At 48.3% G+C, this 25,874-nt stretch overlaps 2 protein-coding genes across 7 annotated transcripts; one reads left to right on the top strand and one right to left on the bottom strand.

Moving 5' to 3' along the window:
• Nucleotides 1-525: 525 nt before the first annotated feature.
• On the top strand, nucleotides 526-10,183 carry PRDX2 (peroxiredoxin 2). 5 transcript variants are annotated; one of them, XM_084838572.1, is made up of 7 exons: nucleotides 526-608; nucleotides 3,597-3,751; nucleotides 3,926-4,031; nucleotides 4,878-5,031; nucleotides 5,802-5,924; nucleotides 6,576-6,706; nucleotides 9,883-10,183. In XM_084838572.1, exons 3-7 carry the CDS (start codon nucleotides 3,929-3,931, stop codon nucleotides 9,966-9,968), a joined length of 597 nt encoding a protein of 198 aa, XP_084694698.1. In that variant the 5' UTR covers nucleotides 526-608; nucleotides 3,597-3,751; nucleotides 3,926-3,928; the 3' UTR covers nucleotides 9,969-10,183. The 5 variants fall into 5 exon arrangements, with proteins under 5 accessions (XP_084694698.1, XP_084694696.1, XP_084694699.1 ...); XM_084838570.1 differs by having other exon boundaries at nucleotides 3,548-3,751; XM_084838573.1 differs by having other exon boundaries at nucleotides 526-771.
• Nucleotides 10,184-19,394: 9,211 nt separating this feature from the next.
• On the bottom strand, nucleotides 19,395-25,162 carry JUNB (JunB proto-oncogene, AP-1 transcription factor subunit). Of its 2 annotated transcripts, XM_084838567.1 has the most exons (2): nucleotides 24,914-25,162; nucleotides 19,395-24,538 (listed from the first exon to the last, which is right to left on the bottom strand). In XM_084838567.1, exons 1-2 carry the CDS (start codon nucleotides 25,096-25,098, stop codon nucleotides 23,644-23,646), a joined length of 1,080 nt encoding a protein of 359 aa, XP_084694693.1. In that variant the 5' UTR covers nucleotides 25,099-25,162; the 3' UTR covers nucleotides 19,395-23,643. The 2 variants fall into 2 exon arrangements, with proteins under 2 accessions (XP_084694693.1, XP_084694694.1); XM_084838568.1 differs by lacking the exon at nucleotides 24,914-25,162 and having other exon boundaries at nucleotides 19,395-24,675.
• Between the last annotated feature and the right edge of the window lie 712 nt (nucleotides 25,163-25,874).

Below are 25,874 nucleotides of genomic sequence, written 5' to 3'. Positions count from 1 at the left end.
TGCACGACTCGCAAACAAAAGTCCGCAGGAGTATCAATGATTTCCACGTACGGTTGCTTGCCCCCCCCTTTTTTTTCTGGCAAAGATCCTGCCCCTCTGTGCAAGAAGCAGAACTCCAACAGGTGCAGTTTCCCCATGGCATGCAGATTCAGTGTTAGGAGGCTCGCCTGTTGGATTCCTGCCTGTTATGGTCCTGGTAAAGGAAAAAGTGTAACCTGTTGATTGTCTGCCCCTTGTGTTGCTGTTAAAGAAACAGGGATCCAGTCAAGAAGGGGGGGGGAGATAGCAAATCGCGGTGGGGGTTCTCGCCTTGCAGGCATTATCATATTCTGGGAGCGGGACGCCTTTGTTCCCGAGTCAAATACTGCCTTTGGAGCCCAGCGGGAGAACGAGCGCGAAAAAGGGCCAGGCGCGCCCACGCGTTACCAGAGGCAGCGCCCAGATTACGCACCGCCCTCACGCATCCTAACCCAGCCCACTTCCAGCATGCCGGCTATAAAGCCCCGCAGCGGCTGCGGCGCCTTTGGCCAGTGCCACGCCTCCTCCCGCGCCCGACGTCGCGTGGTTTGGGTGGTCCTGTTTGCTGACGGCTGTGCGCGGACCCAGAGGTAGGGGCTTCGGGCGTGGAGTCCGGGGCCGCGGGCCTCGAGCGCTTTCATCCCCCCGGCTCCAGCCTTTCGCCGGCAAGAGCAGCGCCGAAGGGTCCCCTTTCTGGCTGGAATTGGCGCTGTAGTATCTATGGCGCTGAAGGGATTCTGGTTCCTGGTCTCGGTATCTGTACCTCTTAGGCCTTTGTTTTAAAGGCGTACAGTGGGGACGGGAGGGGGCTTGCGCAGGACTGAGGCAGGGGCGCAAAGAGCGCTTCTCATCGGCTATCCTCTAATCTCTTCAAAAGCTGCGTCCCTCTCGAAGGCTCTCCGAATGCCGCCCACTGTGTCCTCGGCGTGTTGAATAGCAGGGCTCTCCTTTGTGTTCCAAGCGGTACAGGGGGAAGGGGGTGGGGTGGGGAGGGGAAGCATCATGTCTGCCTCTGTTTGCCCCTGGAATTCCACTCCAGGGTTCGTTCGGCGCCACCTTTCTTCCACTAATTCTCTTCTTTCTTCTCTCCTCCCCCCTCCCGCCCCCCAAATATCCTGCAAAGCTGTGTGAAGCCGTCTAGCCTGGCCTCGGCTTGAATACTGTTTCTAGCCTTGCTTAGTGCAGGCCAAATCGGCTGTTGTAGGACTTCACCAGAGCCGATCTAAGCCCTTAAGTCTAGTGAGAATAGAGTTTAAAATTGTGGAGCTCTTGCTTGAAAAAGGGGGGGGGGGAAGAAACAAACAAAGAAAGAAAAAAGCGGGGCTTAGGTATTCCAAAGTGGGGTTAGTAGAGAGAGAAGGAATTACAGCATGATGAAAAGTAGTAGGTTTTTAGGCTAGACAAATGAAATGAAGTCTTCTGGGAACATATGTCTCAAGTAGCTCACATATGGAGGAAACATAAAAGCATCTGGTGTGCATTGTGACTCCTGAGGGCATCCAGCTCTTTAGTCTTGTCCTTCTAATTGAGAACGTGAGACCAGAGGAGGTAGATGGATCAAGACTACAGACTGAAGGGTTTATTCTAAATGGCTGCACCTGTAACTACAGATCTGATTACCCAAACAAGGGTTTTGCCTTGTCCACACTTCCACTCATTCTATAGATATTAATAGAGATATTAATCACCTAACTCAAGGCTGGCTACCCATTCTGTAATGCCTCATGCTGTTCTGGGCAACTCGGATAAAGTTTCTTGGCTGGTGCAAAAACTCATTCCTGTCAGTTGTCTTGGACTGTCTCTTGTCTAAGGAAGTTAAAACTGTGTTCTCTTAAAGAGATCATAAACTGAAGGGGCTTGGCTTCTACCAAGTGAGGCTTCTGCATAAGTACTTATGTGGGTGATACAATTCTTCTTTCTCCTCTGTCACATGTCACTAGAACAAGGGTGGCAAATGCATACACTAGTCGGAGAAGGTGGGTGCTCTATTGGCTCATCCTAGTAACTGGTGAGCAATGTTTGTGGAAGCCCATTGGTAGTGACTACATAGGAGATTCCCTGCAGTTAGCCAATATAGTTAGCCAAAGTATATTACGGAAACAGTGCCACCATCTTAAATATGCAGTCTATTGGTAAATCTGAAACATCCCACCTAACAGCTACTGGTCCCTCTCAAGGAAGATCATCTGTACAGCCCAATTTGGAGCTGGACAGTTTTTTTTGTAGTGGCCAGAATACTGATTGAGGCTTTTTTTAAGATTCAGCAATTGGCTTTAGTTAAAATGCATAGAAGGAATTGACTAGCCAAGCAGGCAAACATCCATCCTCTTCTCTGTATTGTACATACAGCATAGGAGAAGGCATATGTATCTTCTGATAAACTTGAATTGTAAACTGCTTTAGGAGCCAACTTTGGCTGGAAAGTGGGGTATAAATATGCTTGGCTTCACCCTGGCCACTGTCCCTCCTTGCAGCACAGGTCTATCTTGAGCTGAGCTGAACTTCAGGACAAAGAGAATGAACCACTTGTCTGCTCTTAAAGCTTGTGCCCTTCTAGTCTTTGCTTGGCCTGGCTTACATTCTGTTGAAATACTATCTCTGGTGGTGGATGTGGAAAACAAACTGCATTTGTCTCTAGCCTAGCCAGAGAGCACTACTTATTAATAGATCCATATCCATTCATGTCTATCACTGATGTTGCTATGAAGCCAGGTATAGCAGCGTCCTACGGTATGCGAGAAGTCCTTGTTGCAGTTTGGTTCTACTTCTGTCTTTTAATTTCCTAGTATTAATCTTCATGTCCAAACATGCTGCTTCTTGGAAGCAGCACAGGTTTATTGTGGTAAAAACTGTATCTACATTGCTGCGCCCATACACGCCCCCCAAATATTGGTCTTTTGCCAAAAGGCAAGGGGAGCCTTGAGGAACTTGTGAAGTAATGAGGCTTGGCTTATGTGAAAAGCCGTCAAGCCCACATTAGCAAGGTATTGAAGTGAATGGGCATAATGGGATAAACTCTGTAAAGCAGCCATCCCCAACCTGTGACCCTCAGGGTGTTTCAGGCTCCATCAGCCCCAGCCAGTATGGCCTAAGATGAGGGAGAGGAAACTCCCATCAGATCTCAGCTGACACCAAATGTGCCAACAAGAACACACTTTTCTACAACCCCTTTTGCCAAGCAATGGGAAGCAGCGTTCAGAAAGGTGGTGAATGCACTATGCCATCGTTCCCCAACCTGGTGCCCTCCAGATCTGTTGGACAACAGCTCCCATCACCCCCAACCAACACAGTCATTGGGCATGCAAGTTGGGAATGATGGGAGCTCTAGTCCCAACAGATCTAGAGGGCACCAGGTTGGGAAAGGCTGCACTATACAACCACCTCCTGACTTTCTGTAATGGATATACTGGAGAAACTGCTTGTCTAATTTAAATTGAATTAGGTTAAAAAGTGGGTGGAATGTCTACTACTATCTAGTGGTTTGATACCACTTGCTTATGCTAAGATGTTTCTCCTTATAATTTCCAAGATGGAAATGACCACTTGAACCAACACACTTCCTGCATTCTTCCTCAAAGGAATGAGGGCACATGGCTGCCTGATCTTGTGTTCTTCAGGGATTGCTTCAAGTTGAAAAGTATTGCATTCTGCCATTCATCAGACTGACTTATGTGACTGGAGCTCCATCTGCACAGTACCGTGCAGGATTGGAAGATGCTGCTGTTTCTCTGAGGTTAGGACTTCTAACTGGCTGGAAGCTGCAAAGGTTGGGGGGAGTTCGAAGACAAAATGGTGTCACCTCCTTTTAAATCTCCCAAAGGAAGAAAATGGTACCTATTCTGTACTGTGTTTGTTCCAGAGGTTGAGTCCAGTAGCCAACTTAAGCCTTGCACTGTTCTTATTTCAGAAAATGGCCTCTGGTAAAGTTTATATTGGGAAGCCAGTTCCAGACTTCCATGCCACAGCAGTGGTGGATGGAGCCATTAAGGAAATAAAGTTGTCAGATTACAAAGGTAAGAGATACTACTGATTCTGTTTCTCTGTAATTGCTTGTTCAGAGAGTTTATTGGTATTGTAACCTACCTTGGGCTCACAGAAAAGTTATGATATAAATACCTAAATTGAAAGGGTTCCCCAAGCCCACCGTGGTAAAGAGGCCATGTATGGAGCAGCTAAGAGCTTTCTTCTTGTTGTGCCCTAGTTTGGGAGCACAAAAGCATCAAGGAAGAGACCCAAGTAAGTCTACATCAAGAGGTGATCACTAGCCCCTGAATTACTGGGCCCAGTGGTTATGGAACAGATGGCCGTAAGGCTCATGGGGTAATATCCAGTGTTTAGTCCTATGTAGAGTAGAGCCATTAACAATAATGGCACTTAAGTTGTGACTAACTTAAGTCTCAATCATTTCAGTGGCTCTACTCTGCATAGGACTAACATTGGCTACTAACCATGGTGCCTTATTCTCAGTTTCTCTTCTGTTATCTGTTATACTTTTTTTTCCTCCCCAAAGGAAGGGTGACTGTTTGGCATAGTCTAGGCCAGAGGTGGGCAACTTGCGGCCCTCTAGATGTTGTTGGCCTGCGACTCCCATAATCCCTCATCATTGAGGCTAGGGCAGATAGGAGTTGTAGGCCAAAACGTCTGGTGGGACACAAGTTGCCCACCTCTGGTTGAGGCACAAAACGTCTTGAGTTTGTGCTTGTAACTCTAGGTCTCCTCTCTCTGCCCCCTTTTTTTTAACATAAACTTGAATAGGAATACTACCCGAGAGAAGTTGAGCAGCCAGGGCTTCTGGATCAAGTACTAGGTCTCTAGCTGTTGTGATGCTTTTGCTGATGCGTGGCCTTCCTTTTACACAGGCAAATATGTGGTTCTCTTCTTCTATCCGCTGGACTTCACCTTCGTCTGCCCCACAGAGATCGTAGCTTTCAGCGATCGAGTCGAGGAGTTCCACAACATCAACTGTGAGGTTATTGCTGCCTCTGTCGACTCTCAGTTCACCCACTTAGCCTGGTGAGTATCCCAGTGTTCAAGTACTAGTGCAGGCTCATGCTAAAGCCTGGCTGGTAATAGGAAACTGAGTGAAAGAAATAACGGCACATCTGAAGAGCATGCTTTGACTTGGTCTAGTTCACCTGGAGATCTCTACCTGCATTTAGAAGCGGGATGGGTGGATTTCAGGTTTGCATGTTCTGCTTTGTGTTTTACTAGAACCCTGAGATCCATCAACTGGAGTATAGTGCACAATAATAGCTCAGGTGGGTGGACAGTGGGCTAGAGTTGACACATGTCACAAGAATTGTCTGTGGCTATAGTGCCAGCACTGCATTAGGCAGTCGTTAACTGACTGAAGGGTGTGGAGGGCTCTACCAGCCTTATCTAGGAAAGCCTGGCCTTTGCTAGAGCTTTATTAACCACCTCCCTCGGCAGACGGCAGTTGGGGCCTGATAGGCTTTGAGCACCAAGTGGGTGACCAGAGCAATCCACTCCTTCTTGGGTCAGAGAAACAGGTTGTTGCTACCCTGAGAGTGCCTGCAGTTCCCTTGAGAATGTAAATTTCTAGTGAGGAGGATGTTGGCTTGCCGAGTTTCCAGACATAGCTTTGGTCTGGATGTCCCATGCTGAGCCATCCAGCAAAAAGCTAGGGAGATCTACTTGGTGTTACATTCTTGGTTAACTAGTTCAACCATTTCTAAATCTGAAGTGGGTAGAGTAGTGGCTTGCAGGTAATCTAGGTGATAAATGTAGTAATGTTGCAGATATTAATGATAGTTTCCTTGTAGGATCAATACCCCAAGAAAGGAAGGGGGCTTGGGTCCCACAAATATCCCACTTGTGGCAGATGTCAACCACAGTATTTGCAAGGACTATGGAGTCCTCAAGGAGGAGGATGGCATTGCATGCAGGTATGGAGGTGTTACCGACTGACCTTAATTCTGGATGTGACTTTAAGGGCCTGTGGACAGTAGCACCTTGGCAGGCGTCAACCCCATTTACTTTTAGTAGCAAAGCCTCAGCATGGCTGACTCAAAAGTCCCAGTTAGCCCCTGACTCCAGTGCTCTAAGTCATGTGACTGGTTGACGGGTCAGTCTTCCCTGATGCTGCAGGGCTGCCTGATACCCATCCCGGTCATCACTTTGGCTTATCCGAAAGGGTCCATGTAATCCAAGCAGCAGTAACCTGACCGGGAAGATACAAAAATGCTTTCCTACACTAACTGGGGTATGGAGACGTGGCCCTTGGCATGTATGGACATGGGCCCCTATCCTGAATAGAACGGTGGCTGCTCTAACTAGAAGAACCTATGGAGACCACTTGTCCTTGCCTCGGCCTCCTAGTTTAGCTCTCTCATTTGCAGCGTCTGTATGTGAGAAAGTTCAAAAGTCCCACAATCCAGCTTTGGTCCTGGCACTAGTTGGTGGTCCTGATAAAGGTGGTAGGGGCTGGACAGGGGTTCCAGTGCTAGGTAGGCTTCCCCTTCTCTGCCGTGACCCTGTCCTTTTTTATGGAGCGTCCATCTTGGTAAATGTAAAATCATTGCCCTTCTTCCTCACAGAGGCTTGTTCATCATCGACACTAAAGGTATCTTGCGGCAGATAACAGTGAATGACTTGCCTGTGGGGCGTTCTGTGGATGAGACACTACGCCTGGTTCAGGCCTTCCAATTCACAGATGAACATGGTGAAGGTAAGGGGTAGGGTGTGGGTTAGTGGAGTGAACACAGACAGGTGGGCCAGGATTGCTCTAGAAATGATTGTAGGCCCACGATTGCTCTGCTGTGCCCTGTCCTTCTTAAGGGGGCAAAGATGGGTCTGGCCATGCCTGTGGGCAGTACGGTACAAAAGGCCCTTTGTAATGAAGGTTATTGGGTACCTTGCGCATGGCTTTAACTTGAGAGGTTGCCTTGCAGGAGAGCCCTCTGTCCCATGTGATTTTTCCCAGATGTATGGGTTAGCAGCACTTCTGAAAGCTCTTTTGCTTAGTGCTATCCATGGCACAGTTGACGCCCTTTCATTCTTCATGCCATATCCTGGAGAGGGCTTCAAGAAAGAACATGAAATGACTATTAAATTGACGCAGCAGCCTTGATTTGTGGATCCAATGACGGCATATGGAGAAACAAATATAATTGAAGGTTCAGCTAAATACAAGTTAAACGGAATGAAATGTCCCCTCTAATTTGGAAGACAAATCTAGAGTGCAAATTGCTGTGTAAAAAAATCAGGCAACTGTCCAAGCATTCTTGGGGGTTAAGGGAGGCCGTGGTATATTAAAGAAGTTGAAGGTGTGATGCATATACTCCAGCGCTGTCTTCCCCCAAAGGGAGACATGCTGATTTTGAAGAAAAGCTCCACTCACCAGGAGCCAAGAGCTTCTACGTCTAAGGTGTCTGGTAGCCCAAACTGAGGGGGTCAGTAGTGAAGAAGAATGTGCACAGGCAACAAAACCTTGCCCTCTGGGGCAAGGAGGTTCTACGATAAATTGCCTTAGCCCAATATAACAAACCACAAAGCTAGGAGGAACATATGCTAAAGCAAAGCCTGATGCCTCTTGCTAGGTTCTCCAGAAGAACTGGCTTCACTGGAACAACCCAGCCTAGTGTTTGCCTCTTCTTGTTTGGCTGCTGTTCAAATTAAACTCACCTTCTCCCCCTCAGACTGTCCACTTCTACCCTTGAGAGGGCCTCAATGTCAAGTGAAGCTTTCCCCAAGCAGGTGCCTCTAGATGCTTTGTACTACAACTCCTATCATTCCTGTCTATTAGCCATGCTGTCTAAGACTTATGGGAGTGATAGTCCAACACATCTGGAGGGTACCAGCTTGGGGAAGGTGGTCTAGTGAGGTGTGTAGAAGGGAATTCTACAAGATACGGACTGTGCCCTATCACAGAGTCGTCGTGGGATACAAGCTACACCTAGAAGATGCTTTTAACACAACTCCAAGGAGCCTTTACAGGAGCCTCTCCAGATGTAAACTTGGCTAACATATGCTGTTTGGGCTCTCTAGCCCACAGTAATCCAGTTTTCTTTGCCCACCTGTCTTCCTGCTTCTCTGTTTATGCAGCCTGTTCCACTTGATGGCCCAATGATATTTTTGCCTCATCCCTGCTTCTCTAACTCAGGGGTGGGGAACCTCAGGCCCCAGGGGCCAGATCTGGCTCTCCAGGGTCTCAATCCAGCCCTCCAGGTGTCCTCAGATGGCCATGCCTCTTCCCCTGGCTCCACCCACTGATCATGTAATGGTCCCCCTCCCACACTGGAATGTAGCCCCTGCGGACTTCTCTGAAACTGAATTGGCTCTCAGGCTGAAAGATTCCCCACCCCTGTTCTAACTCGTTGCTGCATGCGCCCACCCACTGTTTCCTTACGCATTCAAACACAGGTGCCTATTGCCTCTAGGTAATCTCATCTCTAAGCCAGATTCCCTGCCCAACACTTTTTCCTCTTCTTTCTGCTCCGTCCCCCACATCAACAGCTTCTCCTGGCCTCAAGTTTTGTGGGGACTTTGCCTTTAATTAATCCATCCTGACCATTGTTCCATGCTTTCCTCCTCAGGCCTTCATGTTTGTTTGCTTTTGCCAGTCCACTCCCATGTGCTACCCTCTTCCTCTTGGCTTTTCACTCCTTAGCTTCCGTACCTCCAAGAATCTCTTTCTCTGCCTACGCAGATCCTTCTGACCTTACAGCCTCGTAGCATTCCTCAGCCAAATTGACACTTGCTTCAACCAGTACTGTCCCTAACACACTGGATGGCTGAGCAATCCCACCAATCCCAACACAACGTTCATGGACATCCGGCAACATCAAGTCATTACTTTGGCCGATAGGTGTTAGGCTTTGTGACAGCTTCCACAAAGTGCCTCTGGCACATCGCAGTATGAGTTGGGAGAGTCTGGTTGAGATAGGGAGGGGCAGAATGGTGCCTAAAGAGTGCAATGATCTATAAAATCTACTAGATGATGGGCAGATGTTCAGAGGCAGGCTGTCACTAGATACCAGTCACTGCTGGGGGAAGGGGAGAGGGTTGAGCAGTAGCAGTGTAAGGCGTTTGCCTTTCTGGAAACATCTGGCTGGCCACACTGGGAAACAGATTATTGGAATAGATCAGGGATAGGCAACCTTTTGGGGCCACGGGCACATCTGGCAATTTGAGAAACTGTCCTGGGTACTGCCACAAAAGGGCTGCCATGAGAAGCGTGGCAAAGGACAAGTAACCTGCCCAAAAGACTTAAGTACAAGGCAGGGTGGGGTCTGAACCCCAACTTGCTAAACCACTCCTTTGAACCTGTGGTTTTTGGCACCAACAGACACCTTACTTCACACTCAGTTTGAGCAGCTGGTTAGAAAATGTGTTAAATTGAAAAAGAACAGTGGCGGGCACCAAGAAAGGTGTTTGGGGGGCATGTTGGTGCCCACGGCTCCATGTTGCCTACCCTGGCACTAGACGTACCGTTGCTCTGATGTAGCAGGACTCTTATCTCCAACTAAAGAAGGGTGGGGGTAACAAACTGCATTCCAAGAAGCATTAAGCCTTTTGTCATCTGTGGCAAGTACTCCAAATACTGCACTAACAACATGTCTTTATCTGTAGAATAACTCAAGAGGAACACCGAGGGAAGGAGTCTGTTGGGCTGGGCTACTAGTGATGAGTTCCTGGCACTTTGCTTAGGCTCCTCCCTACCTTGCTGTTAGTTCAAGTAGCCAGTTCTGTCCTTTTTTAATACATGATGTATCCAAAGGTACCTTTTGCTGATTTGAGGGTCATGTTGCCCTACGTTTGCTTGCTCTGTAGTTTTGAGACATTCTACTCCCCCCCCCCCGATTTCCTCACTTGTTCTAACATTCCCCCTTGTTCTTGCTACAGTGTGCCCAGCTGGCTGGCGTCCTGGCTGTGACACCATCAAGCCCACAGTGAAAGACAGCAAGATTTTCTTCGCCAAGCAGCACTAGGCTTCTTGTCTTGCTCGACTGCTGTGTCCTCCTGAAGGCACCTGGTCTAATGTGAAGGGATTATTTGTGATGAATCTTCCCCATTTAGTGCTCTTTAGGAGAGCTGGGCTACACAAGTCTCCCAAAAATAGTTGTCTGTAGAAGTTAGCTTGAATGGAAGTTTTGAATAGGGCATCCTTGTGTTTATGCTTCAATAAAAGTGGTGATTAAAATAAGCTTGATGGTACTTGCCTGATGTCTCTGATCCTGCTGAAGTTATTTTGAAATAAGAATATGGCAATCGGTATCCAAAATTAACATAATCCCCAAGAACCACTTCATTTAGGGGCTGGCCAGGGATGGCGGGGGCAGAGAAGGGAAGAGCTTTTTCCTGCTCCCAAAAGAATATACAGTCACTAAACAAGATTAACTACTGTGCCTGCCCTTTAGTTTTGTGTGGAAAATTAGAATCTACCCCCCCCCCAAGCCCCTACATAAAGATGAAATTCCTAGATGCCTTGGAAGAAAAGCCAGACAACTAAGTGTGATGTGGAAGTGGTGCATGCAAGAAAATGGGGAATGGAGCGACCATGCAGTTCTCTTCGCCATTGCTGTCAGGGAGTACGTAACAAATCTGTTTTGCTTGAGAAGGGGGGTGTCTATGTAATTGGCTTCTGCCCCTTGGGTAAGCTTTGGAGAGGATGTAGCTATTGCATGGGCGACTAGAGGAACAGATGCCATCCGCTGGAGATAGAAACGAAGCCTAAACATCTGGTGGGAGTGGCGCCCTCTGCTCAGCCAAGGGTGGGCTATCACTTTCTAGATGATTTGCACAAGCTCACAATGGCTTGAATCAACAAGCATTTACTTTCACGGAATAGGGCTTTTTTCCACCTCCCCCTTGAAAATCTGCTCCTATGGGCTGGAGGTATGTTGGGAGTGATGGTGAGATACGGTATTAGGTGGAGCTGCAGATAGATGAGTTGGCAGAAATTGCTTCCTCCCTTATGTGAACAGATGAGCAACTTAGGCTCCATGCCATTGTGTTCAGGGACTATCAGGACATTAAAAATTCAGATTCTTCCAGGTTGCAGCAGAGAAAGAGATGGGAAGCAGGGCTACTCCATCACCTCTGTGGAAAGACCAGCTGGCCCCCCTCCCTGAAATGTTTCCATTCTGGTCCTTCATTATAAGAGCTATTTAACTTTAAGAATCGGTGCCTTGAGCTTGCTTTCTTTTTCTTCCATCTCCACCCCCTCTTCCTTTTGTGTCATGTCTTTTTAGATAGTAAGCTGGGGGTAGGGACAGTCTTGCTTCGTTAATTGTATGTAAGCTGCTCAGGAACCCTTTTTGGCTAGAGTGGAGTAAATGTTATAAATAAATTTTAAAAAGAGAAGTATTGTCTTGCTGCAGGCACCCTGCAGTTAGAATGAAAGGGAAGAAGTAAGAAGTGCTAGTTTGACTTGTAACACACCATGTTGTCTCAAGGACTGCCTCTGCCACTAAGTTGAATTGCTAAGGCTCCATAAAGCTGAAAACAGACTGGCTGCTGCTGTTCTATCCCTTTTGCAAGGGGTACTGTGGTCTTCCTAAGAAGCAGAATAAACACAGCCTAGCAAAAGGCCATGCTTGGATCAGCTCTTCAGTTCCTCAAGCATTCTGTTAACCACATTCAAAGTGATTAAATGGCAGTTGGAGGTTTGTACTTCCATGGGCAGGCTTGATGCAGGAAAACCTTTGCTGCAGAGTGGAGGTGGTCTGATCATAGTTGCTAATCTGGATCTATGGTTACTGTAGTGATGTGAAGAGTGTGTGTGTGTGTGCACGCGCATCCCATGACTCTGTAGATCTAGTCCTAAAGTACCTGGATTCTGCCCCCTCCCCCCCACACCGTGCCCAGCTGCCTGTATGGAGCTGGTTTTGCAGATTGCTTGAACTAAACTAATCCCACAATTCACATGTAATTGATGTGAATAGGTAGACTTGATAGAGACTGTCACTAGGCTGTTCCAGTGAGCACCACTCATTGGAATACCATGCTACCACTGATGACCATCGTAAAGGTAAAGGTGTCCCCAACCAGTCGTGTCCGACTCTAGGGTGCGGTGCTCATCCCCGTTTCTAAGCCGAAGAGCCAGTGCTGTCCGAAGATGCTTCCATGGTCATGTGGCCGGCATGACTGAACACCGAGGTGCACGGAACGCTGTTACCTTTCCCGCCGAAGCGGTACCTATTTATCTACTTGCAATTTCTTGCTTTCGAACTGCTAGGTTGGCAGAAGCTGGGACTGAAGACGGGAGCTCACTCGGTCACGCGGCACTCGGGTCTCGAACTGCTGACCTGCCGACCTTCCAGTCTGCAGTTCAGCGTCTTAACCACTAAGCCACCGCGGCCCCAGTGACCATCTTACTCTAGGCTAAAAGTCCAAACTGGGCAGCTATAATATACTGCCAAGCAGATGGTGGGGAGGGGGGCAGAATCTGGGATGTCTGCTTGTGGCTTAACTTGAAAGCACTAGAAGTTTTGTAAATGTCTCTACTTAATGAGCTCTTTGCTCTGGAGCAGTGATGGCTGGTGGGAAAATCTATATGAACCAGATAGTTGTTCTAGGCTGCCATCTATTCAATAGGATCATGGTATTAACTGTAGTGCTGCATATCTAGGACATATCTAAGTAGAAATGGTGTTCTCATGGAAACCCTGGCAAAGTAAATGAACCACAATGCTTGTTCAAGTAGGGAAAGCGCATATTATTAGATTAGGGGCACAATCCTATGCACGTTTAGACATAAAAGTCCTACGCTCCCAGCATGCCCTAGCTAGCATGGCTGGCTGGGGAATGCTGCCAGTTGTAGGGTTTTTTTTTCTGTTTAAACATGCATAAGATTGCATCCTAGAACATCTGAGGGAAAGATGATGCCCATTCAAGATTGCTGAGATAGTTGGTTTTGTACAAGTGAGGGTATAGATCAGATGCTGTCTGCCCTTTAAGGTATATATTTGTAATATCTTTAAATCAAAAGCATATGTGCTTGAGGACATTAAGTTTGAAAGGCATTTTCTGGATTGAAAAATAGATGTACTACCTCTAATTTGAGAGCTTTTCTGTTTATAATTCTGCTGTACATGTTCTGCCACTAGAGGATGCTATTGCTTCACTGGACAAGCTTTTCATTTCAAATATGTATTTGCATTAAACCTTGCAACAGGCTTGATTGCAACATTAAAAGGTGTAATGAGACATTGTTACCTTTCATCTGGCTCCATATATCCTGGTCTGCCAACATTAACATGAAATGCATGCAGGCAAAATGGTCTGTAATCTGTTTTGCCTACACTGTATACTTTCAAAGTCCAAAAAGCAGAAACAACAACGTAGGAAGAACGCCAGTTTTGCAGGGCCTCCTCCACTTAATATAAGCGTGTACTAAGCAAAGTACTTGGCATAACTTAGGAGGACTTGTTTCGCTTCTAGACATACACTGCCTACTTCTGTCAGGCAGGGCTTCTGCTGCTTTGGACTCGGAGGAACAGTTTCCTGTAGAACTCGTGTTCCACCTCTCCGTTGCACTGGAACTGGTACTGTGTTCTCCCTAATTTGTGCTCTTGCCTTATTGCAGCTGTTTCACTTCTGGAAGAATGTAAAGCACTGGAATATTCCAATCCAACGTTCCCAACTGTCCTTCTGGGCCTGAGAGTTTCCACCAGTGGTATAGTGCAGCCAGGGCTCACAAGGTCAAAGGACTGAGACTCTTTGATTAGCAGGGACAATGACATCCATCTTCCACCCCCCTTAGACTTCTCTGTTCCCTTTGAGTTTAGCTGCAACCTGAGGCAACTGGATCACCCAAGCAACAATATATTGTTCCTGTTGTAATGCAAAGTATTTTGGGGTCCCTTGGTCCTGAATGGGCAATTAAGACTCATTAGCTCTACAAAAGACCAGCTCCTAGTGGATACAAAATCTGCTGGAACTGGTTTGTTGACTTTGAGATCAAATGTCAGGAAAAGGGACTCTTGGAAAATGTTGAGCTGGTGATCTTATGCTGTTTGGGGCCATGTTGGGCCAGTTCACAGGATCAAATCAAGTGGGCTGTGCCATCTCGCATAACCAGCCCCCATGCCAGGGGGTTTCATGTTGTCCAAAGCCGGTGGGGGTGGCCTATGTGAAGGTTAAACATGGGCAGTTTTAGGGTTATGCAAGGGTTGTTTAACCCTCACATAAGCCACCCCCACTGGGCTTGGACAACAGGGTTATGCAAAGTGGTGTTGCAGCCCACTGTGACTTAAATAAGCCACTGTAGGCTGATTTGTTACTGCAAACCAGGTCATTGTGTGCCTCTCCGCTTCTCATGCAATCTCCGTTCTCTCCAGCCAAAGTTCAGCATACTTAACCACCACACCGCCCTTTGTCAGCTCGCTATTTTATGACTGTCAGCTCATCCTAGTAAATCAAGTATTATGCTCTCTACGGCTGTTCCTGGATGTAGAAGTGTACATAGACACAATTTTTGGATTCTCCTTGGGGGTGTGGCTGTGAGGACTCTCATGATGAGCACCTGCACCTCAAGGGTGACCCCTGCGCCACTGGTTTCCACTCTCCTTCCCATGATCAGGGTGGAAAAGGTACTTCTTCCATTCTGTATTTACATACCAGAACCATTATCTGCCGTATGTATTTATATGTTTAAATTAGCTGGTCCTGATTTAATGCTGTGGCCTTAGGTCAGGAAGATGACATTTTGAATGTGACTGCAGCACTGACGCCTGTAAACCCTGGGCAGCGAAATGCTTGAAGTGGAAGAGTCTGCAACATGAGCGGTAAGCTACCATTCTTTCCCTGTGGAAGTTATGCCACCATGGCTTCTCCCTGGAATGCGACAGCAGAATGCAGAGAAACGTATGAATCCCTGACCCATGGTATGGGCCTCTGGTTGGGTTCACACACCTGACAAAGAGAACTTCACAAAGTTTTCTTGACTACCCTCTTGCACCTCTGCATCCCTTCAATTTGCGGCAAGTTCTTTCCAAACTGTCAGGTCCCCTCCCTCCACTATCACCTATAATCTTGACTCATCTGTGCTTCAGTTCAGCATGCCCAGAAGACCACATGAACAGTACCTCTTGGTGATGTTAACACAGGAAGTGGCTCACCCAGTCAGACTGTTGGCTGTACTACTTCACTCTTGTTTGCAATGCCTGGCAGTCGTTCTCCTGGGTTTCAGACAGGAGTCTCTCCAACCTTACCTGGAAATGCCAGTGATTGAACCTGGGCCTTTCTGTGTGCAAAGCATGTACTTCAGTCTTTCCCCTGTGTTGTAACTTACATATTTGCATAATATATTGTCAGCCATGATCCTTCCTACTAAAGATATTATCTTGCTGTCCTTGCATGTTTTGTACTAATTGGCCAATATGGTTGCCTCTTCTTTTTATGTACTTTAAAGAAAAATTGATGGATGCTTCTGAAAAGTATGGCAAAATCTGATCAATACAAATGAAGGGTTGCTACAGAGAAGGCAAGCAATTAGTTAACTGCTGTGCCAGCAGGGAGTGCCATTGGGTAGCTCTGGAACTGAGAGAATGCTTTTAACCCAAAGACTGAACAGCTTGGATACCTACACCACAGGGCAAGGCTTAACAGGTCTACCTCACACAGCATCACAAAGCCTCAGACAGTCCTGAACCCTCTCTTGGCACACATTCCACCCAATCAGGTGGTTGCTGAAAACTACAAAGATGGGTGGAGCCACGAAGGGAGGAGAAGGCTCAGTTTTGCATGCACAGCAGAACTAATAATAAAACCCATTCAACTCGTTACTGCATGTATGTTCACATAGTGTAGGTCAGGGTTAGGCATCCTGGTGTCCTACAGATGTTTTGGACTACAACTCCCATGATACCTGGTCATGTTGGCTAGGGCTTATGGGAGTTGCAGTCCAAGAAAACTGGAGAGCACTGGTTGTTAAGCTTTTCTTGGAACCAGGAAACGGCATTCTCTTTCCTCTTGCCCACATTCTACTCATTTTTAGTTATATGATTTTCTGCTTCATGCATCATAGGAACGTAGGAAGCTGCTGAGTCAGATCGTTGGTCCATCTAGCCCCACATTGTTGACACTGCCTGGCAGCAACTCTCCAGGGTTTCAGATGGGATTCTTTTCCACCCTACCCGAGGAAGCCGGGGATTGAACCAGGGACCTTCTGCATGCAAAGTATGTGCTCTATCACACTGAGCTATGGCCTCTCACATCCCTCTGCTTAGGCTTTGGAGGACATCATAATAGAATCCCTTCTGAAACTAAAGTGAAAACCTGGGAGTTTGGGCTCATCAATATACTGCATTACAGAACCAGGAATGTATAGGGGACCAAATAGATGTACTGAAATTCCTAATCTCCCTAAAAAACACACACACACAGCAAAAACTGAAACCTTTCTTGAAAGCGCTTGGAGGAGAAAATTCCATAATCTTCCTATGTAGCTTGTTTGATTGTTGAACTGCTCTTTTACATCATTACATTTACATTTGATTTCATATTCATTCCTTCTAGTGCTCATTCATCAAGCTTCCTTATGAGGATGTCATGTCACAGAGAGATTTGGTCAAAAGCCTTGAAGTCATCCTTGTACCACCTCAGTTCTGTCTACCAAATTATTTTATTATACCAAATACAAGAACTAGGTTGATGCCATCAGTGGGTTTGTTTAACAAAAGCAATCTGGTTGCTTAATTTTTTTTTTCTAATCTTACAAATGAATTGTTTCATTTGTCCTAATATCTTCCAAATAAAGAAAACAAGTTTTGAAGTTCCTTGGATCTTTCTTCTATCTAAAATATAGGCAACTGCACTGGCTCCCTACAGTTTTCTGGATGCAATTCAAGGTTATTTTGATGTATAAAGCCTTTAACATCTTTAGACATTTTAGATTCTTCGTATTGTTTTTGTTTTAACCTGTTTTATTGTGTGAGCCACCCTCAAACATGTGTTACAGGGTGGCATATAAATAAAATAGGTTGGACACTACATACCCCAGAAGTCGCCTTCTCTTATTAGTATAATTATGACTGAGAGCATTCTGACTGTACAGGCATTCAGAGGGGGCTGCCCCACAATTGTGGACCTGTCTTCCCCTAGAAATCCATGCTTCAATGCTTTCCAGAAGAGTGGTAAAGCTCCCCTTGCTGGGCTGCCATTCAGCAGCCAGGGTAAAGCAGACATAGGAATTTATGATTGTATTTTTTTATTTTTTTCTGGTTTTCACTGTTACCACCTAGGCTGAGCTCTTGGAAAGGGGCCAGAGAAACGCTGAACAAATACTTCTCCAGTAAGACCACACCTGGTTTCCATGAGTTTGAGATAGAGTTAGCAGTTCAGAGATTCATCCTACTAACTCTTCTGTAAATGTTGCCAGAATCCAACAATTCAGATTGCCCAAGTGTTCTGAACTGTTATCCTGGCTTTTGACCTTTCCCCATCCTTATTTTTGTCAGCACTAAATGTCTCATTAGTTTCCTCCTTCGTAAAAACAAGCAGAAACACATATTGAGTAATTCTACACTTAAAAACAACAACACCCCATCTCTCAGTCTCTCTAGGTTGGAATTGTGTAGCAAATTCATTCTATCACCTTGTCCTACTTTTTGGTTACTATTATTAATAAAATCACCCTCCTTCTACTGTTTCCAATATCCCGTTAGCACACTGTGGTTTTGTGTCTTTGTTCTCCTGATTTTTGTCTCACTGTATATATGCTACTACATGTGTCCTTAGGTAGCTGTTTTCCCTCCTTTCTTTATGTTTCTCTTGTGATGTCAGAGTGTGAAACAGATCCCTAGTGCCTTGCTTTGCCTATCTGGCTCTCTAGTTTCAAAACGGTAGACATGAACTGGAAGAGGAAGCTGTCACCACAATAGCATTCCTCCCCTCCCCTCCCCTCCCCTCCCCGTCCCTTTTGCCTGGAGGTATGACATGAGGGATAGAGCGCTGTCTGTGTCTCACACTGCACATGCTCTGCTGCGGCCTTCAGCTGTGGCATGCACTGCGGCTACATTCCATTTCGCATCAGCTTCTCATGTTTCCGGAAACAGCAGTCAGTTCTTGATGATAACCCCAGGCAGGTTCTGCAAGGACCTTGCCCCCCCCCCCCATAACAACAAGCAGTGCCATTCTTTGTTAAGCCTACGGAGAAGGCGGTGGTGGTGGAGGAAGATGTGGAATACACTGAGGGAGTCAGTGACACTCTGGTCCCCAGCTTTCCCCTTAATGTAATACCACACCCACCACACTCAGACTGCACTCCCTACCCAAGGCTGGAAATAGAACCCAGGAAGCTCAACTGCTATTCCCATGAGCCAGCTCGACCTCTCTCATCTCCCTGACTCACAGACCTATTTAGATCTCCTTCAACCTGCTGTTTTCCTGTCTCCTGCTGTACACCGTCACTTAGATCTGGGCTGGGGAAACTGCAGCCCTCCAGGTGTTGCTGGACTTCAGCATGGCCAGTGGTCAGGAAGGATGGGATTTGTAGTTTAACATCTGGAGGGCCACACATTCCTCACACCAGACGTAGTTCCATCTCTCCTTCCAGAGATGCGATCTGATTGTAGGGCTCTTGTGTCTTAATCTCACTCATTCCAAACTTAACTAGGCTTCTCTACACACACCTTTTCCTCACTAAAAGCTGGACTATAAAATGAAAGTACCACTGCTCCCACCCCCACCACTTCATGTTACACTCCACCGGTTATCTCTCCTCCTCCTCTAGAGGAATGGTTAAAATGCAGATCTCTTAACTAGCGATCTCATTGCCTCAAGGGCTCTTCCACAATGAGATCTAAGGCAACTTATCACCTTTGAAAAGAAACACACATGCGCGTGCCTGTGTGCGTGCGTATAAATAAAACTGACTTAGGGCTCAATCCCATGCATGTTTGGAGAGAAAAAATGTCCTACAGCTCCCAATGCTCGCCAGCCAGTGATGGTAGCTGATGAATGCCGGGAGATGCAGGATTTTTTTCTGACTAAAAATGCATAGGACTGTGTTCTTAATGTGTTAAACATTTAAAATAAAATTAAAATGCATATGATAAGGTTTTACCTGCATTTCAATTCCTAATTTAGTCAAATACCACATTTGGACTTTTCTGCCAAGGCATTTTAGTAGCTTTTATAACGAACTTTATTTCCCTCCGCCCCATCCCCGGTAAGTGTATTTTTCACTGAAACTTGTGCTTCACACCTTTGAAGAAACTACATGTAGAGATCGAGAATGCTAGCTGATGGTTCGCCTTTCTTCAGCAGCAACACCAGTGATACAACAACTATTCACACGCCCCCTTTGTTCAAAACCACTTTCTCTTTGTCATCCACAGTGTTGCATCTGAATCCACTGGACTGAGGAGGGTGGATTAGTCACTTCATTGCAACCACAACAGGTTGAGATCTGCTATAATTTATTTATTTATTTATTTACAATATTTATATACTGCTCCATATGTAGAGCAGATTTCGGAAGGGTGAACACAAAGAATAAAACAGTAAAAGAATAAAAAGATTAAAACACGACATTAAAATTATACTTGTTTAAAAACACAATACCAATAAAAACCATAACTGGTCAATTAAGAAATGCCTCCCGGAACAGTGTGGTTTTCAGGAGGTGCCGGAAACAATGCAGTGTTGGTGCCTGCCTGACCTCCAGGGGCAGGGAATTCCAAATAAAAGGAGCCACCACACTGAAGGCTCTTCACCTGCTGGACTTCAGCTGGGCTATAGGTTCATATGGAACCACCAGGAGCAAGCTCTCCAATGATCTCAGCAACCAGGCAGGTTGGTAAGGGAGAAGGCGCTCTCTCAGGTATCCTGGTCCCAAGTTGTTAAGGGCTTTGTAACTAGTACTAAAACCTTAAGCCTGGCCCAGTAGCAAATAGGCAGCTAGTGCAGTTCCCTCAGCAAAGGAGTTAGATGATGGAAAGGGGCAGCTCCTGACAACAGCCAAGTTGCTGTGTTCTGCACTAGCTCCAGCTTCCACAGCAGCCTTAAGGGCAGCCTCACATAGAGCACATTGCAGTAATCCAGTCTTGAGGTTACTAGCACCCATACCACTGTGGCCAAGCTATCCCTGTCCAGGGATAGCTTGGCCACATATAATGGGGTTTGCATTAGTCCCAAGTCCAGGAAGTAGATAATTCATATGCTGCCCTTCTTCCTTATTCTGCTCTTGCCCCTGGGAGTTGATTATAAGTGCTCTCTTAAGGTCCCACATCCCATCAACTTTCTTCTGAGTCACCTTGACCTTTTGCTCTGTGGCTGAATGGTTGAAGGCCAGCATTCTTCAATGGGAAGAAAAAAATTGAATCCCACATCCTGCCCTCATGCACTCCCTTGTTCTGGCCTGCCTACAACAGCACTCGCACATGTCCAGCAGTCTGAGGCATCTGCTGGTTCTCAAGCCAGATCATACCACATATGCAGAGTGCTTGGGAGTTTAATTGTCCCTAGAGCAGGGATGGGGAAAATGTGGTCCTCCACATGTGGTTGGACTGCAACACCCATTATCCCTCACCATTGGCTATCTGGGCTAAGGGTGATGGCAACTGCAGTCCAACAACATCTGGAGACCATATGTTTCTGACCCCTGCCTCATAGGATGGCTGTACTACAAGCAGCTGATACCACCGGTAATAGTCAATGGTCTGAGGAACTGGACTGCCTCTTCTTTTGTAGTCCATCCATCCTACTCTTTCCTCTCTTCACAGTCCTATAAGGGCATCCAAGGCAAAAGGGTAATCAAAACACATTCACAGACTGACAATACCCTTTCCCATGTCTCTCATGGGACAGTGAGGGATGTCAACAGAGGTTATTGCTTTAATTAAACCAACAAGCAAGCAAGGATTCCCTGAACTTTCACAGTGCTTTGCTGAGCAGAGTTTACAGTTGTCCATGACTGAAACAGCAGCCATTCAGAGACTGGGATTTACAGCAAGCAACAGAGCAGAGGGATAATGGGATAGCAGCGTATCAACCTGACACTTTTTATAGGGGAGGCTATAGTTCCTGACTCACATAGCTCTGTTGCTCCCCTTTGCTTTTTCCCCAAATTAACATCAAGTCAGAAAAACAGAAACCTCTTGAAAGTCCCTTAAGAAAAAAAATCCCTGATCTTTCACACAATCACCACATCACACCACACCCACCCTTGCTATCTATTCGAATCTGCCACGATGACCCCATTGACCTGAAACTATTTCCCCTAAAGAATTATGCATTTATTAAGCAGCCTCCCGTTCCTTTCAGAGGCTGTCTGTGGGACCAACCACTCTCTTTCCATGGCATTTCAGGCAGGAGCGTGAAGTGGAGCAGTGTGTGTGTGTGTGTGTTTAAGGGACAGCTTTAGGGGTAATATTCTTTTGACTCATAGAGATCAACTTTACCATTCACTCTGGCCAGATTTAGGGGGTTTAACTTGCTCCTTACACCACTCTCCATAGCACAGGGGCACCTGGTTAGAAACCGCTTTGCGTCAACCTTTCCACAGGAGTGGAAGATTTGTGCTCAGACTTTTGGGACAAGCCCTGATTAAGAGGCAGCATCTAAGCACAGCCAGAACTTTAGCAAGATATTCCCACTTCATTCACCCCCATGTTTTGAGACAGGGGAGCCCAGGTTGCCAGTCACCTGTTCAGCTACTAGGGCGGCTGGGCAAGGCCCCCATCTCTCAGCGGTCTAACATCCTTCAGCTGGTTGTTGAGAGGCTTGAAGGAAAGGCAAGGTTCGCTTGTTACTATCGTCCTAGACGTCCACTCACAAAAGCTGGCCGCAAAAGGAAACTTCCGAAAGCCAGGAGAATATAGCGTCGCTTCGCTACCACGAGCACTGGGAACCCGAACAGAGAGGCCCTGCGGCTGAACAGCTAGTTTAACTGCGACTGGCCGCGCCATGTCTGCGATCGTTTCAGTTACCGGCAGCGATAACTGCTGCGATAGGAAAGTTCACACACACAAGCCCGCCCTGCCCCACGTCTGGGGTGTGTCATTCCTCGCAGGATCAGCGTGCGAACGAGGCATTTGCGAGGCCTCCGCGAGCCAGCCGCGCCCCGCCCCGCCCCGCCCCGCCGGGGTCTGTGGGTCTGCCGCGCGCCCTGGGACATTCCCAGCCCCACAGCATCAGCCCCGGCCTTCTTTGGCTGGAAACTGACATCGTCCAAGGCCCTTTGCCTGGTAACGTGGGCGGGGGTTCCCGGAACGGAGCCCAACCAGCACAAACGTCACTAGGCAGAAACTGACCATATATGGCCATCTTCCTCTGCGTCAGCGCAGAAGCCCCCTCCTTTCGGCCTCGGAGGCTCCACCCACTGGAGCCGAAGTCAGAGCTGGCGAGATCAAGGAAGTGAAGCTAGGCGTGTGGGAGGCCACCCCTCCGGGCTTTGGCGCGCGCCCCCTCCCCTTCCGTCCTCCGCTAGAGAAGGGGAGAGAGACTCAAGCGCGCTGTCTCAGCGCCGGAGCTTTTGCATCAAAGCGCGGAGTTTGGCATCAAAAGGAAAGCGGGGGGGGGGGGAGCAACTCCACAACACCTCGGGTGAATGACGCGAGGCTGAGAAGGGAGCAAGGCACCCTATCGTGGCACATACAAAAAGCTCAGATCCGATCGATTAGGGAAAATACCGGGAGGGAGAGAAAAGTAGGAAATGCAGTTAAGAAAACAGGAAAGATGACATGCCCCAATTATCCTAGGTTTACACTGAATAAGCCCATTACAAGGATCAAACGCAGACACACAGGAAGGGAGGACGACCAGGTAATGGCAGGCAGCAAGGCTGTTAAGTCGCCGCCAAGGTGTAACAAAAACTAAACCGCTCCAGTTCATCTAAGCTTTATAGACACTAAAACCCAGGGGAGTTAAAACTGCTCCAAAAGAAACTGACAAAGTCTGGGACTTCACCAAACAAAAGTCCCAATTTTTCAATATGAAAGCAAAAGAATCAAGATGATTGATGGGAGAGCATTTGTGGCATATTAAAAGAGGCACACAGATAAAGTAGTTAGAACATGTTTACTTAAATAGTTTCAATAAAAAGTCAAAAACACAAATACAATCTTTTGAAGAAAAAAACTGAATTTGAGGACTCAAAAGAAATAAGAGCACAAGTAAGTAAACAACCCCTTCTCCCTCCACAGTGACCCCTGTGTCCATGCAGTGGCCTTTTGGGGGAAGAGAGGTGCTGAGATTCCATCACTTCCCTGTCAACCTGTTTTCTGGTCCCTTTTGTTTCAATTATAAATTAAGAGATCGTCTCCTTTTCTATTGGCACAAGGAAGAGAGCAGAAGGCCAGTTTTTGGCTCCGTCCAGAGTACCTCCGCTTCTACTGCACCATCCAGCGATGCAGCAGAGAGAAAAAAGGCTTTTGTTTTTAAATACACACACACACACACACACAAAATCACTCTCACATACAGATATAAAAAAACCTCGTACACACTCAGCACAGATCGGAGTTCTGGATCCACCAGATTGAGAGTCACAGACATAACAACTTGGAAAACAGGACTTCAGAACAGAAGAGTTGGGGAACTCGGGGCGTCAGTCCGGTTCCGTGTAAACTTTTACGTTACAAGTCCGCTTCTCTTCTCCCCAACCCCCCCCAAAAAGGTCTTTGAGGCAGCAGGGATCGGCTTGGTCGCCACCCCTCATCAGAAGGTCTGCTGCATCTTGGCCGTCAAGAGGAGCTGGCAGCCGTTGTTCACGTGGTTCATGACTTTCTGCTTCAGCTGCGCTACCTGGTCCCGCAGCGCGATGGCTGTGTTGGACAGTCCCGCGTTCTCACTCTTCAAGGTCTTCACCTTCTCCTCCAGCCGAGCGATGCGCTCCAGCTTCCTCTTCCGGCACTTGGTGGCGGCCAGGCGGTTGCGCAGCCGCTTCCTCTCCACCTTGATGCGCTCCTGATCTTCCATGTTAATGGGAGACACGGGCGGGCTTTGCACATCCGGCACCGTCTGCGGCTCCTCTTTGAAGCCCCGCGAAGGGTGGGCCAAAGCCAAGCCGTGAGGCTGCGGCATGTAGCTGAGGTTGGCGCTAGGGAAGCTGGAAGAGCTGCTCATGGAGCCGGCGGGGTTGTAGCTGGTTAGGTTGGTGTAGACGGGAGGCGGCTCCTGGGGCAGGGAGGCCCCGTAGCCGCTGCTGGCCGACGAAGCCGCCGCCGCCGCCGCCACCGCCCCGATCGAGACATTGGGGGGCGGCATATGGTTCAACTTGTGGAGGTCGTCCAGCGCCTTGACGAAGCCGTCGGCGAAGCCCTCTTGCTCCTCGGTGGCTCCCCGCGGGTAGTAGTACTGGCCCGGCGGCGTGGGAGTGGTGGTGATCACGCCGTTGCTGTTCTGGACGATGAGGCGCTCCAGCTCCGGGGCAGCCAGCTTGAGCGAGGAGCTGCCAGTCTCGGCCGCGGGCTGCTGAAGCGAGCCCGGAAAGTAGCCCGCCGGGCCATCCTCTTGGCCGCGGAGGTGATGAGGGAGCTGGGACTTCAGCCCGCGGAACGGCTCGGCCGACAGGTTCAGGGCCATGCCCGCCTTCAGCGTCTTGTACTCCTGACTGTAGCCGGAGAAAAAGGAGTCAGGGTAGAAAGGCTGCTCCATCTTCGTGCACATCAGCCGCGCGCTGGGAGGGGGTGGAAGCCCGGGCTAGGACCGTCCGGGGCGCACAGGAAGGGCCTATCTGCCTGCCTGGGGCGTGGGTCGAGTCTTCTCCCAAAGCGAGGAGCGCGCGCTTCCGCCTCCCTCCCCAAGCTTCACTTCCAGATTTCAGAGCGAGAGGCGCGCAGAAGAAAGGGCTCGTCTTTCCGGCGGCTTCTCCAACCACCCGCCCTGACTAAGCTCGGATGATTCACGTTTGTCCCCCACGGAAGGCGGGCCCGGTGTACGAGCGCGCCGGCTTCGAGCCCTCCCCGAGAAGCAAAAAGTACCGTACCGACCGGGGGGAGAGCGTCCGGCGCGCGAGTGCGAATCGCGAGTTATCTCAGCTGCAGCGTGCGCGTCCCAAGGCCTTTTATTCCGGCCGCCCGCGCGGCGGCGGCGGAAGCGCGCCGCCATTGGCTGGAGAGCCCAAGCGACTCCGCCCACCGCGGCGCACGCGAAGGGGGAAACTGAGCTCATTGCTCGGCAGCTCGTGCTCCGGTAAACAGCCCGCAGGAGGGGGAGTTATACGGCGTCCGCGTCAGAGGAGCGGAGCGGGGCTGGGCGGGGGCGAGCGGGGGCAACCTGGGAGCGAAGAAACAAGCGCACGCACGCACGCAGCCGCCGCCGCGGCGGGCGCGTGGGCGGGGAGAGGGGCAGGCCGTGCGCAGCCCCTCGCGCACGGCAGCGACGCCGAACAAGGGGACGCCTCATATGCTTTAGGCTGAGACCCTGCGCCCACTTTCCTGCGGGTAAACCCCACTGAACTCAAGGCTTACTTCTGAGTAGACGTGGTTAGGATCGCGCTGCTAGCCGCCGGAAAGGGACACACGCAAAACAGATGAACACCACAAACGGCCTGGGGAGTGCCTAACCTTTTATTTTTAACCGCCAAGGCTGTTGACAGCCAGCGTGGGGTGGATGCGGAGAAACTCGGGTTCAAATACCTCTCAGAGATTACGCTCGCTGGGTGGTCTTTGGCAGGTCACTCCTTAACGGAGTTATTGTGAGCGGGGCTAAAATTAAAGAACGTCCCATAAACGAACTAGACCTCCTCGGAAGAAAGGTGAATCAGGTAAATATGGCTCCCCAAGAGGCTTAGGTAAAGGCCAGTTTCACTCTACAAGCACCAAACGCCCCAGCTGATTATCGTTCAGAGAGCTTCCAACCTTACCAAATCCCAGGGAAGGCATTTCTGCATATAGATAAATCACACACATGTACACTAATCCTTAGAAATGCCTCCCATGTGGAAG

This window comes from Heloderma suspectum, chromosome 2 (assembly GCF_057233095.1).
Source record: "Heloderma suspectum isolate Gila_16-S chromosome 2, 16-S_ref, whole genome shotgun sequence".
NCBI lineage: Eukaryota > Metazoa > Chordata > Lepidosauria > Squamata > Helodermatidae > Heloderma > Heloderma suspectum.
This window is presented reverse-complemented; position numbering and strand designations above follow the sequence as displayed.